The sequence below is a fragment of the Hyperolius riggenbachi genome, chromosome 4, assembly GCF_040937935.1.
Source record: "Hyperolius riggenbachi isolate aHypRig1 chromosome 4, aHypRig1.pri, whole genome shotgun sequence".
In the NCBI taxonomy this organism is placed as follows: Eukaryota; Metazoa; Chordata; class Amphibia; order Anura; family Hyperoliidae; genus Hyperolius; species Hyperolius riggenbachi.
The window spans coordinates 454,844,284-454,862,986 of NC_090649.1; the positions used below are offsets into that span (position 1 = coordinate 454,844,284).

Below are 18,703 nucleotides of genomic sequence, written 5' to 3' on the forward strand. Positions count from 1 at the left end.
AATAGGTTGCCGGATATTGTCGCTAGTAGAATATCGGTAAAATTACCATTATTCGACTACTAATTCTTATAATAAAATATTGGTAATCCTTACCGATATTTTACAATGATATAACCTAATCCTATTCTCACACAGAACCCTACCTCTACCCGAAGCCTAACCCTTAAACCCCCGCTCCACCCTACCGATGCCTAACCCTTAACCCTCCCTCTACCGAAGCCCAACCCTTAACCCTCCCTCTACAGATGCCTAACCCTTAACCCTCCTTCTACCTAAGCCTAACCCTTCCTCTACTGATGCCTAATCCTCAACCCCCCTCTACTGAAGCATAACACGTAACCTCCCTGGTGTTCAATTTCCTTAACCTAAGACCTCCTCCCTCCACCAAAGCCTAACCCTTAACCCTCCCTTTACCAATTCCTAACCCTTAACCCTCCCTCTACTGAAGCCCAACCCTTAACCCCCCCCCCTCTACAGATGCCTAACCCTTTAACCCCCCCCTCTACAGATGCCTAACCCTTAACCCCACCCCCACAATGCCTAAGCCCTTAACCCTCCTTCTACCTAAGCCTAACCCTTCCTCTACTGATGCCTAATCCTCAACCCCCCTCTACCGAAGCCTAACACTAACCTCCCTGATGTTCAATTTCCTTAACCTAAGACCTCCCTCTACCAATGCCTAACCCTTAACCCTCCCTTTACCAATGCCTAACCCTTAACCCTCCCTCTACCAATGCCTAACCCTTAACCTTCCCTCTACCAATGCCTAACTCCCAGTGGTTTTCTAGCATCCTCTGTGTTCAGGTCCCAGCATGTCATGTGACCAGGGAAGGTGATTGGAAACAACAGCAGTTCATACACAGAAGGGTCTCAGTTATCCGACACAGGAAGGATTTCCTGATGCCGGATATATGTCATTTCTGGTTGCTTGAGAGTTCACGCAGCCAGATGCCTCCCCCCCCCCCTTTCCCCCCCACACAGAGCAAATGCAGAGCAGTGCGCATTGAAAACTGCTTACCAGAGCTCTGAGTGAGGAGCACTGTAATAACCGCGCAGTAGATTTGGGCGCAGCCGACGCCACCATAGACCGTAATAGGAATTACGGCTATAGCGGCGCACAGTGAGTAACTTCGGCGCCGTCAGAAGACGGAGCTGAAGTTGCTTTTAAAACACTGTAATTCGGGCTCCAGCAATAGCTGGCAGCTGAATTACATCATTCCCCACTATCCACGTGGACCTGGAGGGGGAATAGTAATTAACGCCGCCAGGACTTGTGCAGCAGCAGGATAAGCCATACCGGCTGTATACTCCGCCCAAGTCTCCAAGGAACAGATTCGTAGGTACGCCTGGGTGAAGGTCCTCATCACTTCTTGCAGCTACTAGCTGCTTTACTGCTTGTGACACACATCAGGAGCCCATGGAGGATGCAGCAGAGCAGCTGTAGAAGTGAAGAGTGAGTAGTAGTAGCTGGTTAGTGAGTGGTTACCCAACCCACCCTCACTAACAGCCAGTTAGTTGAGACTGCTGGTTGGTGGATTCCTGGATAATGAGAACTCTACTGTACTTTCCATACTTACTTTGCTAAATAAATAGCACAGACCGCCCCCTGCTTGAGGTTTCCTGTAATGATGGGTAGTGCAATCTGAGGATGTAACATGTCCAGAACAGCCTATGGGAACAAATAGCGAGTCAGAGAATTCCATAAACTTTCATTGGTTCTGGTGCTGAATAGGACAAACATTTGTAACGGACATCTTTAACTACCTAACGACTGTGTCACGCCACTGAACGCGGCGGCAGCTGCAGGACCGCCTAACGCCGATTGGCGTCAAGTACTGGCGCTGCAGTTTATCAGGGAACGTGTGTGCATGCGTCTGCAGCACGTTACAGCGTGATCCGTGCTGTAGGCATGGACTATGCAGCAATGCAAGTCAATGGGGGGCACTGGCAGTGGGCAGGAGCATAGTACAACGCGGCGGACTAGCACAGACTTATGGGAATCCCAGTGATGTACTTCCTGCCCAGCATACCAGCCAGGGGGCGGGCCTAAGCATATGGCCCTGTCGTCGCACCATGCCGCAGGGTCATATGAAGCCTCATTTCTGGGGTGCACCACATCGCAAACTTCAAGTGTTAAACTGGCCTCAAGGTGACTTATAATTATATATTTTCACATCATATCCTTTGCTTTAATCATCTGCATATGTGACAGGTTTTCTTCCACAACCCAGAATAATGCAAAAACGCTCCCATGTCCTGCTGATCTCTTTGGCTGCAGTAGTGTCTGAATCACATACCTGAAACAAGCATTCAGTTAATCCAGTCAGACTTCAGTCAAACACCTGATCTACTGCATGCTTGTTCATGGTCTATGGCATAAAGCAGGGGTCTCAAACTCGCGGCCCGCGGGCCATTTGCGGCCCTCGATACAATATTTTGTGGCCCCAGAGCTTGTAGGGGCCCCCAGTGGCTACAAGAGGAAAAAAATGTTTTCAAATCGGCCTTATAGTTTTTGAGAAAATCGATTTTAAAGTCGCAAAGGAAAAAAATACACATTTAAAAACCCGCCGACTTTAATGGTTAATAGCAAATCCACCTTAAATGCTAGAAACCCTAAATTTGCAGGATATGTTAAGGAGATGATTAGGAATAAGAGGAAAAAAACATTTTTCAAAAAGACCTTATAGTTTTTGAGAAAAACGATTTTAAAGTTTCGAAGGAAAATAGTATACTTTTAAATGCGGTAAATGTCACTTTTAGTAGCAAGCCTAACGGTAGTGTAATTTTACATGTATCAAAAGAAAGAGCAATACATTTCCTGACAGGGTTTCCAGGGGGTCTATACGCAGCCGCAGCGCTTTGGCCAGGGATCGCTATACAGCCGCAATATGGCTGTATGAAGATTCCTGGCATTTTTTCCTATTTTCCCAATTTTTTTTTTTAAGTTTAGAGTGTGGGAATTTTTTTTAAAAAATTATGTGGGGTCCCCCCTCCTGTGTTCCAGGGTATCTGTTGGGGGGGGGGGAGGGCAGGTTTATTTTGCTCTGGGGCCCCATTGTTGCTTAAACCGGCCCTGCCTGCCGGCAAAAGCAAAAGAGACACGGAAGCGAACTATATTTGCCCATTTTACCTTATAGTTCGCTTCAGTGCTCCCAAGTAATCCGCCGCTAAACAAGGGCTGCAGACCCCCAAATCCCCCGCGCAAACATCCACGACTGCGCTGAGGGGCAGAGCTTCCAGCTGTAGCCCTGCCCCTCCTGACGTCAATCGCCGAATGGATCGCCGCCTCTCCCCCGCCCCTCTCTGTGAAGGAAGAGTGAGAGGGGCGGGCAGAGGCGGCGATCCGCCGCGATTGACGTCAGGAGGGGAAGAGCTGAAGCTGAAAGCTCTGCCCCTTCCAGGAAATGCCGGCGGATTGCCCCCCGGGCGATTTGGGGGCTCTGCAGCCCTCGTTTTGCGGCGGAGACACGTGAACTCCCTTATGCGGCCCAGCCTCATCCTGACTTTGCCTCCTGCGGCCCCCGGGTAAATTGAGTTTGAGAACCCTGGCCTAAAGTATTAGAGGCAGAGGAGCAGCAGGACATCCAGGCAATCTGCATTGTTTAAAAGCAAATAAATATATAGACTCCATAACCCTCTTACTTCAGGTGTCCTTTAAACAAAATCTCTCTAACTAAAGCCATTGGGTAAAAGATTGGCAGCGCTCAATTGGGCTACAACTGAAATAAAATCAACAGAGGCGCGTTCTGCCCCCCAGGTACTTAAGGAGAACCAGTACTGAAAAAAGGGCCCCTGGGGGGTACTTACCTCGGGAGGGGGAAGCCTCTGGATCCGATCCGATTGGTCTTCCACCATCCTCCTCCAACCCACGTTGGTCTCTCTAGGTGCCTCCGAAGCCACAGCCGACAAATTGTCAGGCAATATTTACTTTCCCCAGCTCCAGCGCAGGCGCAGCTCTCAGGTTGGATCAGGCAGAAATAGCCGATCCCAGACGGGTCCGCTCTAGTGCGCAGGTATCTACCGAGTGGACCCGCCTGATCCGAGCCGAGAGCCGCTACTGTGCCTGCGCTGGAGCCGGGGAAGGTAAATATTTACATGGCCGCAGTTCAGAGCGGCCTAGAGAAACCACCGTGGGACGGAGGAGGCTGGGGGAAGCCTCAATTGGATCCAGAGGCTTCCCCCTCCCGGGGTAAGTACCCCCCAGGGGCCCTGTTTTTTTCAGTACAGGTTTTCATTAACTGCTTAACGACTGCTCCACTCCGATTGGCGTGAGCAGAGCGGCAGCCCCAGGACCACTCCACACCGATTGGCATGAATGGCATGGAATGCGGATTGCAGGGGATCAATCGCGTTCGCGTGCATCCCCGCTTGAATGACGGAGCTCCGCTCCACCTTCAGCCCCCCAGCGGCGATCGCCGTCTATTAACATTGTACAGCTCTGCGATCAACAGCAGCGCTTTACTGGGGACAGCCGTGTGACACGCAGGGCCGGATTACCGACCAGGCAAATCAAGCATTAGCTTGGGGCCCCAGTAAGAGTCTAAGGGCCCCATCTAAGGTCCCTATCAGCCAACCGAGGATCCAGCATCTTACATTCTATCAGCTGCTCCCTGGCTGGAGCCCCTCCGTGCTGCAACTCCTCTCCGCACTCTGCTGACGATGCAGCAGCATGTGATCCAGCCCAGACGAATGAGCGAGCAAGCAGCGGCCGTTGCTATGGTGATGTGGCCACATGCGAGCTCTGCTCACTCCGGCCCAGCCTGTGCAGTCAGACGTAGACTGATGTCAGCAGCGTGCGTCACGCTGCTGACATCATCAGTCTGCGTCTGATTGCACAGGCTGGGCTAGAGAGAGCAGGGCTCGCATGTGGCCACATCACCATAGCAATGGCCGCTGCTTGCTTGCTTGCTCGTTCGTCTGGGCTGAAAGACGTGCTGCTACAGAGTCAGCAGAGTTCAGGGAGGAGTTGCAGCACGGAGGGTTCCAGCCAGGGAGCGGCTGATAGTAGGTAAGATGCTGGCTCCTCGGTTGGCTGCATGTCGGGGGGGGCGGGGCCGGGGGGCAGAACAGGACCCAATCTGTAAGTCCGCTTAGGGCCCCATTCAGCCTTAATCCGTCTCTGGTGACACGGCTGTCCCCCTAACAGGTACAAAGTGACAGCCGATCATGCTGATTGGCTGGCAAAGGGAGGGAGGGGGGATTGTAAAAATAATTTAAAGAAAAAACAGATTTATTAAAAATATAATAAAACAAATATTTATAAAAAACAAACAAACATCTGGGGATCGATTAGACCCCACCAACAGAGAGCTCTGTTGGTGGGGAGAAAGGTGGGTGGGGGAGGGAATCTCTTGTGTGCTGAGTTGGACGACCCTGCAGCGAGGCGTTAAAGCTGCACTGGTCTATTTCACTAAAAATGGCCTGGTTACTAGGGGATTTAACACTGCGGTCCTCAAGAGGTTAAATTACACCCCTTGAATACAAATCAGATGCAAAACTATGCACTAAACTCTAATATAAATAAACTGAATGCAAACTGATACACATGGATGCAGCCAGCCATAAGTAGACTTACATTTTTGTACAACAGGAGATATTGGCAGCACTTCCAAATACAGGCTGCACCCGAGTTGACCAGCTGCATAGATGTGCAGGACCCAATACACAGGCAGATTACAGAACTTGCATTCAAAACAGATGCAGCAAAGGAGGACATTGGCTTCAAGGACAGCCTATGCACAGATTGTTCAATACTAGACTCTTCCACGATGATGACGAGCCCTCTTGGAAGAGTACAGGTGCAGCCCATATTTGGAAGCACTGCCAATATCTCCTGTTGTACATAAACAAAGCCATCACTGTTAGTTGTGGGAAAACGTATACTTACGCCATCAAAGGCAATGGATTTGATATCAGGCAAAGCCTTAAGGATATTCTTCTTGATGTATCGTACATTATCAGGCCAGGGGCGACCGCTGCGAATCTGCCATGCGTTCCTCCAAATGTCATAATTGCTCTTTGCTATCGCATGATGGTCGCTGCGCATTTCAAAGCTGTATACGCAGCCCTCTGCACCCACTAGAAAAACAACAAAGTGCAATGACAGTGACTCCATGCATAGTGAATATCAGGTGCTCTGCGTGTCGGGAAACGTTCTTGGCAAATGTAGCCGCCATAGGAGGAGGAGACAGAGGACTGCCATGACAAATTTACTTCTTTACAAATGTCAGTAGGAATTTCCAAAATTAAATATGCTACAAAATGGATATGGGACAATAATATTACCCCTTCATAAACAGGCTTCTTACAGACACAAGGGCTACTCATCTACTGTTACTGCCAGGGCTATGTCACGCCAAACTACTGTGCAGCTAAGACTTGTAGCCAGAGCTGGCTTTAAAGTGCACCTGTGTTCAAGTATTTATGGATTTAAAGTGTACCAGAGACGGGGACAGTGGAATGATTTATACTTACCTCGGGCTTCTTCCAGACCCAAGAGGTCTTGGGCCTCCCTCACTGACCTCTCAGCGGTTCCGTTCAGCTGGAAAAGCGCCCGGTTTTCTGGTCAGTCGCGGCCTGTTGTCGACTTCTGCGCATGCGTGGCCAGGCGCATGCTCCCAACGCACTCCCGTGCTTGGGCGCATTCTGCGCCTGTACAATAGAATGCTCCTGGGCACAGGAGCGCGATGAGAGGAGTGCGAATGGCCGAGCTGCGCATATGCAGAAGAGTGAGGCCAGCCAGGATATCGGGAGCTTTTCCAAATGAACAGAGCCACCAGAGAGGACAGCGAGGGAGGCTCCAGACCTCATAGGGCTGGAAGAAGCCCCAGGTGAGTATAAATCATACCATTAAAGCCATCTCAGGCTCACTTTAAGCCTGGTACAAACATTCAATTTGGATTGGCAAATTATTGACCAATTTTGTCAATCTTGGTTGTACAGATTTACCAAATCTATGTAGTATAAGGTCCATTAGATTGAAAATACCTTGAATGATTGCTTGGATAAGCTCTTATACTACATGAAAGTGGTAAGATTGAACAACCAAGATTGTATGGTGTGTGTTCAGCCTAACATGAGGGGCAACAGATTGTTGATACTATAAAAAGATTGTGAGAATAAGCTCTCATACTACATGGAGGTGGTAAAATTGGTAATTGGCCAGTCATAATGGTGTGTACCAGAGCTGGATTACATTAAACTTTTTTTTTTTTTTAAGTGTTTTATTGAGTTTTACATATAACTTTTCCACACATCAATGTCAATGCAACAAGCATAGGCATAACTAATGTGGCAAATTTCCCCTCCCTCTCTCCCCCCCCCTTACCCAAAACTCCTCCCCTCCCCCATTCACTCTCTGATCAAACTACTAGTATAGAAACGATGTTGAGCTTCTTGAGCTGATTACTACTTCTAATGCTAGTTGCTGATTCATAGGTCATACGCCAAAGTCCAATCGTCCTAGAGAGCCAGATATATGTGCCTTTAGGTACCCCCTGGGACACAGGAGAGTGATCTGCTCTCATAGGCAGAAGCCTATGACAGCCGATCGCCATGATTGGCCAGCTGTGGGGAGGGAGGGAAAATATTTAAAAAGACACTCGTTTTTATTAAAAAAAAAATAATAAAAGTATTTATATAAACAAAAATAAACATGGGGGAAGCGATCAGACCCCACCAACAGAGAGCTCTGTTGGTGGGGAGAAAAGGGAGGGGGTGGAAGGAATCACTTGTGTGCTGTATTGTGCGGCCCTGCAGCTTGGCCTTAAAGAGAATCTGTATTGTTAAAATCGCACAAAAGTAAACATACCAGTGCGTTAGGGGACATCTCCTATTACCCTCTGTCACAATTTTGCCGCTCCCCGCCGCATTAAAAGTGGTTAAAAACAGTTTTAAAAAGTTTGTTTATAAACAAACAAAATGGCCACCAAAACAGGAAGTAGGTTGATGTACAGTATGTCCACACATAGAAAATACATCCATACACAAGCAGGCTGTATACACCCTTCCTTTTGAATCTCAAGAGATCATTTGTGTGTTTCTTTCCCCCTGCAGCTATCTTCCACTGAAGTGTCAGGCTGTTCTTTTCTTCTTGCAAACAGCTTTGCCCTTGTTTGTAATTCCTCAGTATGTGAAAGCCCAGCCAGCTCAGAGGACGATTTATCCAGCTTGTAAAAGATAAGAGAGAAGAGAGAAGCTGCTCTAATCTAAATAACACACAGGCAGTGTGCAGAGAGGGGCCTGGAGGGGGGAGATTCATCACAGAACCACAACACTGAAGAACTTGGCAGCCTTCCAGATACAGGCTGACAAGTCTGACAGGGGAAAGATACATTGATTTATTACAGAGACAGTGATAGTACAAAGTGCTGCAGTAAGCCAGAACAGATTAGAATAGCTTTTGGAACTTGTAGGATGATAAAAAACAGGATGCAATTTTTGTTACGGAGTCTCTTTAAAGCTGCAGTGGCCTATTTTTACTAAAAATGGCCTGGTCACTAGGGGGGGGGGGGGGGGGGGGGGGGGTTAGCACTGCGGTCCTCATGAGGTTTAGACTAGCGTCCATTTTCTCCAATGTCACGAGATGTCTTAGCTCCTCTTGTAAATCCCAAAGGGATGGCGAGGTAGGGTAAATCCATCTGTTATAGATTACTTTCCTAGCTGCTATTAGTAAAACGTGGAGCAGTGTGGATTTATAAACTGGTGTATAATTTTGTGTAATAATGTTGAACAGCAAGATCATAGGGTCTTTAGGAATTGTGACTCGACCAATCTTGTTAGCGTATCTCAACACTTTATCCCAAAAACTTTGCATCACCGGACAGCTGCACAGAGTGGAACATGTCCGCTTGAGGGTGTTGACATTTCGGACAGTAATCTATGTATCCCGGCCTAGGGGTCTGATACCTGATATTAAAAGCATACTTAGCATAAAAAACCATTAGCAGATGAGACTCTCTCCACTTTTCACTGATAATTACTTGTCGAACACAATTATTATCATCCAGTATTTTTTGTTCTAAATCTGGTATTGTAAGGAATTTATTCCATGTTGACATATTTCTAATAGCCAATTTCTGAGCCCCTAGACTTGCTAACTCTTTTTGTATATCTGACAGCGATCTTCTACCCCTGTCAGGCCTCAAAAAATTGTCAAAAGAGTGGATGCGAGCAATAATGGATATCTCCCTTATTCGTGCCCCAACAAAATACCTAACCTGCCCATATACCAGAAAATCTGTCTTTGGGATACCATAACGTCGAGTCACCTCTAAAAGGCTTAACCATTTGTGTATTTTTAAATCCAACACATTTCCCAATTTAGTGATACCCTTGTCTACCCACCTTATGTAGTTGGTTTGCATTAGCACTGGCTGAAATCCAGGATTGCCTTTAAAAGGGGTATCCTTGGATATTTTCCAAGGAAGGCCAAATAGCTTTCTAACTTCCCTCCAGGCAATGAGGGTGTCTCTGTAAATGATACTGTGCTTCAAACGCAGGGGTAATATTGCCCAATTAGTGTGAAGTAATCGAGTTAGGTCTAGGGGCCCGGCTATATGTTTCTCGAGATCGGTGTTCGAAAATTCCTCTGTACCCATAATCCAATCCCGGACGTGCCGGAAGAGGCATGCTAAATTGTATCTTCTCACATTTGGGAGACCTAGGCCTCCCATTTCCTTTGGGAGTTGCAGTCTGTTGAGTTTGATACCGGGTCGTTTATTGTTCCATATACATTTTGTAAAGGCCTTGTTTAGAGCTATAACATCTGTATGTTTCCATAACAGTGGCAACACTTGCATTGGGTAGAGGAGACTACCGAAACAAATCATTTTGAGTAGTGTGGATCTGCCCACCACCCCTAAGGGGATATTATTCCAGCCTTGCAGTTGTGTGATGACTGCTTTAACCAATGGGGAGATATTATATGTATGTAAGGAACTGGGATCTCTTCCTATGTCCATCCCAAGGTATCTAATCTTATCTTTTGCCCTTTTAAGGCCTAAACCCTCAAATTCCCGTGGATCGGCATGTTTGGATAAAGGTAAAATCTCGCTTTTATTGGTATTTATTTTAAACCCCGAATGCTGCCCCACTTCTTTTATAATGCTTAGAGCTTTAGGTAAGTCTATCTTTGGGTCTACCAAAAATAATAAGTCGTCCGCAAAAAGGTTTTGAACAATTTTCATCTGTCCCACCTGGATACCCCCAATTTCTTTATGCAACAGTCTCTCCAGTGGTTCTAGAGCAATATTGAACAGCAGTGGGGACAGGTGACAGCCCTGCCTAGTCCCACGTTGTAGTTCCACCGGCTGGGAGAGAAAGCCTGCAGTAAATATCCGGGCCTTCGGTTCCCTGTATAGGGAATTTAGGAAAGTCCCCTGAAATCCCATTTTAGTCAAGACTTTAGTAGTCCATGTCCAATTTACAGCGTCAAACGCTTTTTCGGCATCAAAAGTGATTATGGCATTACATCTGCAGGACTGTGGGTAGGCTTTGGCATTTTCCAAGGCGATCAGTACTTTTCTGATGTTTGTCACGGTCGCTCTCCCTCTTATAAACCCTACCTGTTCCTTGTCTACTAATTTAGGCATTAAATGAGCTAACCTGTCCGCCATTATTTTTGTCATAATTTAAAGATCTTGGTTGGTCAGTGAAACTGGTCTATATGAACCGGGATCCTTTCCCTGTTTTAACAACAACTTTATGTATGCTTCATTCCCGGAGGCGAGCAATTTCTCCCCTTTCAGGGTTTTGTTAAACACTGCTGCTAAAACTGGAGCCACTTACATTAAACGTATTATACATACATGGGGTTTCCTCCAGCCTCATATGCTCTGATCTCTCCCACGCTTCCGCCCTAAGCCATCCCGCAGCTCCGGTACCGGGTCCCCGCACTTCCGTCAGTCTGAGCCAGTCTGGCGTAAGAGAAGTGCGCTCTTTGCGTATCTCTTCAGCAGCCGCGTCTGCTGGAAGTGCGGGGACCCGGTTCCCGGCGCTGCAGAAGACTAAGGACGGCGGTGTGGGAGAGATCGGAGCGTATGAGGCTGGAGGAAGCCCCATGTACAGTGGAGGAAATAATTATTTGACCCCTCACTGATTTTGTAAGTTTGTCCAATGACAAAGAAATGAAAAGTCTCAGAACAGTATCATTTCAATGGTAGGTTTATTTTAACAGTGGCAGATAGCACATCAAAAGGAAAATCGAAAAAATAACCTTAAATAAAAGATAGCAACTGATTGATTTGCATTTCATTGAGTGAAATAAGTTTTTGAACCCTCTAACAATAAAAGACTTAATACTTAGTGGGAAAACCCTTGTTTGCAAGCACAGAGGTCAAACGTTTCTTGTAATTGATGACCAAGTTTGCACACATTTTAGGAGGAATGTTGGTCCACTCCTCTTTGCAGATCATCTCTAAATCCCTAAGGTTTCGAGGCTGTCTCTGTGCAACTCTGAGCTTGAGCTCCCTCCATAGGTTTTCTATTGGATTAAGGTCTGGAGACTGACTAGGCCACTCCATGACCTTAATGTGCTTCTTCTTGAGCCACTCCTTTGTTGCCTTTGCTGTATGTTTTGGGTCATTGTCGTGCTGGAAAACCCATCCACGACCCATTTTCAGTTTCCTGGCAGAGGGAAGGAGGTTGTCGTTCAGGATTTCACGATACATGGCTCCGTCCATTTTCCCGTTAATGCGATTAAGTTGTCCTGTGCCCTTAGCAGAAAAACACCCCCAAAGCAAAATGTTTCCACCCCCATGATTGATGGTGGGGACGGTGTTTTGGGGGTCATAGGCAGCATTTTTCTTCCTCCAAACACAGCGAGTTGAGTTAATGCCAAAGAGCTCTATTTTGGTCTCATCAGACCACAGCACCTTCTCCCAGTCACTCACAGAATCATTCAGGTGTTCATTGGCAAACTTCAGACGGGCCTGCACATGTGTCTTCTTGAGCAGGGGGACCTTGCGAGCCCTGCAGGATTTTAATCCATTGCGGTGTAATGTGTTTCCAATGGTTTTCTTGGTGACTGTGGTCCCTGCTAATTTGAGGTCATTCACTAACTCCTCCCGTGTAGTTCTAGGATGCTTTTTCACCTTTCTCAGAACCATTGACACCCCACGAGGTGAGATCTTGCGTGGAGCCCCTGAGCGAGGTCGATTGATGGTCATTTTGTGCTCCTTCCATTTTCGAACAATCGCACCAACAGTTGTCACCTTCTCTCCCAGCTTCTTGCTAATGGTTTTGTAGCCCATTCCAGCCTTGTGCAGGTCTACAATTTTGTCTCTGACATCCTTGGACAGCTCTTTGGTCTTTCCCATGGTGGAGAGTTTGGAGTCTGCTTGATTGATTGATTCTGTGGACAGGTGTCTTTTATACAGGTGACTAGTTAAGACAGGTGTCCTTAACCAGCTGAGCGGTCTGGACGAGCTCAGCTCGTCCAACACCGCCAGCGGCTGCCGCTCAGGCCCTGCTGGGCCGATTTTAATGAAATAAAAAGCAGCACACGCAGCCGGCACTTTGCCAGCCGCGTGTGCTGCCTGATCGCCGCCGCTCTGCGGCGATTCGCCGCGAGCAGCGGCGAAAGAGGGTCCCCCCAGCCGCCTGAGCCTAGCGTAGCCGGAACAAAAAGTTATGGCGACGATATAAGCAAAACAAGGAAGGCCGCTCATTGCGGCCTTCCTTGTTTATTCTGGGCGCCGGAGGCGATCGGAAGATCGCCTCCGGAGCGCCCTCTAGTGGGCTTTCATGCAGCCAACTTTCAGTTGGCTGCATGAAATAGTTTTTTTTTAATTTAAAAAAAACCCTCCCGCAGCCACCCTGGCGATTTAATCAGAACGCCAGGGTGGTTAATGAGGGTGACTAATTGAGTAGAAGTGTCTAACCACTCTGTGGGAGCCAGAACTCTTAATGGTTGGTAGGGGTTCAAAAACTTATTTCACTCAATGAAATGCAAATCAGTTGCTATCTTTTATTTAAGGTTATTTTTTCGATTTTCCTTTTGATGTGCTATCTGCCACTGTTAAAATAAACCTACCATTGAAATGATACTGTTCTGAGACTTTTCATTTCTTTGTCATTGGACAAACTTACAAAATCAGTGAGGGGTCAAATAATTATTTCCTCCACTGTATGTATAAAACGTTTAATGTTATCCAGCTCTGAGTCCCTTTAAATCCATAAATACTTGAACACAGGTGCACTTTAAAGCAAACTTGAACTGAAAATTAAAAGTTTAAATAAACACACATTCCATACATACCTCCCATGTAGTCTGCTTACAGTATCAATCTCTTTCTTCTCTACCGTGTCCCATTTGTTCACTGTGATCGATGGAATTCTCCATGAAAAAATTGCTTCCGGGGTCAGCACACTGTTAAACTGTAATATCGTCCACATGAGCCATAGGGAAACATGGACATTACCTTGCACATCAGTTCTTTCAATTGTAACTAACAGCAACTGATATATAACTGGTAGCAAGTGATATATAACTGGAACTCATATTTTAGTTCTCACAAAATCTTGTCAGAACTGGAAGGAATCACGTTTATAAGAAAATGGTAAGGTTCTGAGAGGAACTGATGGTGAGGTAAGTCTGTAATATTGTTTTGCAGGTACATCGTGGTCATTTTAAATAATTTTACTAGGTTCAGCTTCCATTTAAGCTCTGGCTACAAGTCTTAGCTGCACATTGGAAGTGTGTATGCACCCTTAAAGAGGAACTGTAGTGAAAACAACAATGTTATTTTATAAACTATTTAGTCAGTGTTTGCCCATTGTAAAAGCTTTTCTCCTGATTTACATTATGAAATTTATCACAGGCGATGACATCTTTACTGCTGGCCTCTGTGGAATATTTGTTTCTGAGAATTCAGCCTGAAGCCAGTACAAAGCAAACCTCATCTAGGGCTGTGGAGTCAGTACAAAAATTATCCGACTCCAACTCCGACTCCTCAATTTATGAAACCACCGGCTCCAGGTACCCAAAATTGATCCACCTCCTTAGGCCCGGTTCACATCTGTGTTTTTTTCGGAGCCGGCAGTATGGATCCGGCCATCTGGATCTGGAAAACGGCCTGTTTTTACAGCCAGTGTGCTGTAAAACATCAGTTTTCTATAGGAACCTATTGTGTTGCAAAACCTTCCGTTTCCGTTCCGCTGAGCGAAGTGGTCCGGAAACAGGAGTCCAGCTGCATTTTTTTACGGAACCGTACAGCCGGTCCCTTTGGCAAATGTTAATGTGCACCGAGCCTTAGTCTAATTTTTACAAAGGCTATGGATTTGGTTCAAAAATCATCTGACTCCGACTCCTCAGTTTATTGAAACCACCGACTCCGACTCCAGGTACCCAAAATTGCTCCGAATCCTCAACTCCACAGCCCTGACCTCATCTCCCAGAATTCTCGGGGGGAGGGGGGCAGGGGGCTGAGATCTTGAAAAATTCACTGCACTGTACTATTTGTCACTATAGTTTTAAATTGTGTCCGTCAATATTACATGACGGTGACAGGTGGCCAATGGGAACAGTGAAGAAGGAAGAGGAGACACAATTTAGAAGACTGAGCATCACTCCATAAACAGTTGGACATAAACTAATTTTAAGTTTCAGGAGCCAACAGGATTGAACTTCATCCCAAACAGTAGCCGATACCACCTTTCCTACAGGAAATCCTTAGGCTGGATCCACACTTAAAGGGCTTTCCTGAGCACTTGTGATTGCTGAGCGCTTTTTTAAAAATCACTCCCATTCACTTTTGTTAAAATCTCGATACAAATCAAGTACAAATTGCTGCTTATGCATTTTGCGTGATCGCTGCGATTTTTACCGCGATTTTAATGAAAGTGAATGGAAGGGATTTTTAAAAAGCGCTCAGAAAGCACTCAGCAATCACAAGTGCTCAGAAAGCGCTCAAAAAAGCGTTTATAGTGCGGATCCAGCCTCACCTTTACTCAAATAGATCATCAGCGTGGTTGGTGTGGATGATACTGTGGTGAAATCCCTCCCAAAGAGTGATGACAGTTTCCTGCAGGGCTGTGGAGTCAGTACAAAAATCCACCAACTCCGACTCCTCAGGTTAGGATTCTACCGACTCCGACTCCTCTAATTTGCATATTACTAGGCAATGTAACTGTGGGTACATGTAAGAGTGATGTGCAGGTACTCTGAAGGGATATGAGGGGATTCTTCCTCTATTACACATTCTTCATGCACAATCTGAACCAGGTTTATGGGTGATAGACAACACCTCTGTGTTCAATGTGCACAACATTCTCATTGGATTCCCTGCAGCTCTGTAGAGAGTGCATATGTAGAGTATAGTACTACTGTGTAACAAAGTAAACCTGAGACAGATGACATTAAAGTTTCATACATATCTGGGGCTTCCTCCAGCCCCCTTCAGGCTAATCAGTCCCTCGCTGTCCTCCTCCGCCACCTGGATCTTCTGCTCTGAGTCCAGGTACTTGAGCCAGTCTGGCGTAGTGCGCATGCACACACTCCACCGCCAGGAGCGTACTACACCTGTGCAGCACTATTGCGCAGGTGCAGAATGTTCCTGGCTGTGGAAGCGGCATGCGGCCGGACAGCACTGACTGGCTGAATTACCAGTACTCATAGCAGAAGATCCAGGTGGTGGAGGAGGACAATGAATGAAGTAGCCTGAAGGGGGCTGGAGGAAGCCCCAGGTATGTATAAAACTTTTATATTCATCTATCTCAGGTACCCTTTAATTCGTAGTCACCAAAACAAATTTTAACAACATATCAAATTATTTGATTTCATGAGCAAAGGGAGTGCATACATTTGCATAAACCAGCATCAATGCAGAACTATTTTGATCTCATTGACTATCTCTATTAGTGACACAGCTACACAACAGGCTTTATTCTTACAGCATAGATGTTATTTAGTGTATGTATATGTATATATATATTTTTTTTTTCATTTATATATATATATATATATATACACACACACACACACACACATATACACACACACACACATACATGCATACATACATACATACATACATACATATACATATGTATATACAGTATATATATGTATATATATATATATATATATATATATATATATATATATATATATATATATATATATAATCCCTGTGTACACCAGTGTTCTCCCCAGGATCAAACAAGTGGGCGGGCCGCCCGGGTAAATTCAATTACCGCCCGGCTGGCTGCGTTCCAGTTATCACCGGCGTTGGGCACTCTCGCAAGGAAAAAAAAAAAAAAAACCCAGCGCTGCTCCTGAAGCTACACAGTTCCGTGCACGAGATCTCGCGCTTCCCGGCGAGCTCGTGCATTAATTGGCCGAGCAGTAGAGGCGGGACCAGCGCGTGAGGCTGAAGACTGACACGCAGAACAACAGAGGAGGCGGCGCGCGAGCGAGGCAGCCGACACAGCAGAGGCGTGCATTGAGGCTGTCTGCGTGCACGGACACTGTCAAGCCTATAAGTATGCATATGTAACAGGCTGACAGGCCCTGCAATCTAGCCATATGAATGAAGTTGCGGGCGGACGGGTTGTCGGGGGCTATTTGGGAGCTAGCTATTGCAGGGATTAAAAAAAAACAAGAACGATTTAAAAAAAAAAACACCTCGGTGTTCTCCCCAGGCTGCGAGCAGTGTGGAGTAGGGGAATGCCCACAAGTGCAGTAGCTGGGGTCCGGCCTCAATCCCCCCTCCCTCTCCCCCCGCTCAACCAGCTCCTCAGGCGGTGTCAAAATTCAGCGTCACTGGCTCTCGGCTGTCTCAAACGCTAGAGCACAAGCCAGCCGCCTGATTCACGTTGTCTCATGTCCTCTCCCCGATGCTGCACATACTTTTTAGTATGCACAGCATCGGAGAGGACATGAGACAACGTGAATCAGGCGGCTGGCTTGTGCTCTAGCGTTTGAGACAGCCGAGAGCCAGTGACGCTGAATTTGCCACCGCCTGAGGAGCTGGTTGAGCGGGGGGGAAGGGAGGGGGGATTGAGGCCGGACCCCAGCTACTGCACTTGTGGGCATTCCCCTACTCCACACTGCTCGCAGCCTGGGGAGAACACTGAGGTGTTTTTTAAATCGTTCTGTGTTTTTACTAAAAAGTATGTGCAGCATCGGGGAGAGGACATGAGACAACGTGAATCAGGCAGCAGGCTTGTGCTCTAGCGTTTGAGACAGCCGAGAGCCAGTGACGCTGAATTTGCCACCGCCTGAGGAGCTGGTTGAGCAAAGCACGCTGCCGCCCCCACTTAAGGTTTGCGAAAGCCCGGGAGCCAGCTCCATCTGGGGAGGGGGGGGGGTCGAGGTGAGTTGCACACCCTCCCCACCAGCCTGACCACCTCCCCACTAGCCCACCCGCCTAATCACCACCCCACTAGCCCACCAGCCTAATCACCACCCCACTAGCTCACCAGCCTGAACACTAGCCCACCAGCCTGACAACTCACCCCACCAGCCTGACCACCTCCCCACTAGCCCACCAGCCTGACCACCTCCCCACTAGCCTACCAGCCCAATCACCACCCCACTAGCTCACCAGCCTGACCACCTCCCCACTAGCCTACCAGCCTGACCACCTCCCCACTAGCCCACCAGCCTAATCACCACCCCACTAGCTCACCAGCCTGACCACTAGCCCACCAGCCTGACCACTAGCCCACCAGCCTGACCACTAGCCCACCAGCCTGACCACCCCCCCCCCCCACTAGCCCACCAGCCAAATCACCACCCCACCAACCTGACCACTAGCCCACCAGCCCAATCACCACCCCACTAGCCCACCAGCCCAATCACCACCCCACTAGCTCACCAGCCTGACCACCTCCCCACTAGCCCACAAGCCTGACCACCTCCCCAATAGCCCACAAGCCTGACCACCTCCCCAATAGCCCACCAACCTGACCACCCACCCCACTAGCCCACCAGTCTGACCACCTCCCCACTAGCCACCAGCCTGACCACAAGCCTACCCTAGACCTACCTACCCACTTAACCCACCAGCCTGACTTACCCACCCACACCACTTCGGTGTTACCCTTCTTTTCCACCCAGCATGACCTTAGGGCCCTTTTCCACTACCTGCGATCCGCTTCAGAAAGCGGATCGCAGCCGTTTTGATGAGCACCGTGATAACATGTAAATCGCGGTGCTCATTTCCCACTAGCATGCGTCGTATTTTTCTGAATCACAATTGTCGGGCGATCGTGATCCGTTCCCAGCAGCTATATGGAGCAATCACGGGTAGTGTAAATTGTAGGTTGCGTGATCGCAGCGCATTTGCGATCGCACTACCTAGTGGAAAAGGGCCCTTACTTCCCCACCCGGCTACTTTTTCATGCCACCCGGCTGAAAAAAAATTCTGGGGAGAACACTGTACACATCATATATACTGTACAGTCACAATCAGATATGTATATCTGACTTTCAAAATATGGGGACTGCTTTATTGAAGCAGCACAGATAACTATTTTTTGATTGGTTTATTGCATTTGTGTGGACTAACTAGAGCTATTACTGTATATATAAATTATTTATGATGACTATTATCTGAGAAATAGAACATTTGATCATATTTTCTATTTTAATTACAGTTTAAATTCATTAGGAGTCGGAGTCGGTGCATTTTCTCCCGACTCCAACTCAAGGTACCCAAAAATTGCCCCGACTCCGACTCCACAGCCCTGGTTTCCTGTC

At 47.3% G+C, this 18,703-nt stretch overlaps 1 protein-coding gene across 2 annotated transcripts in view; it reads right to left on the reverse strand.

Annotated features, from left to right (window-relative positions):
- The window catches only part of TRMT61B (tRNA methyltransferase 61B), a 30,877-nt gene that overhangs the window by 6,252 nt on the left and 5,922 nt on the right, over nt 1-18,703 (reverse strand). For both annotated transcript variants that reach the window (XM_068232755.1, XM_068232754.1), the window contains exons 3-4: nt 5,888-6,078; nt 1,578-1,669 (exon numbers count right to left, since the gene is read on the reverse strand). In XM_068232755.1, the coding sequence (XP_068088856.1) occupies nt 1,578-1,669; nt 5,888-6,078 (283 nt within the window). The remainder of the gene's footprint in view (nt 1-1,577; nt 1,670-5,887; nt 6,079-18,703) is intronic.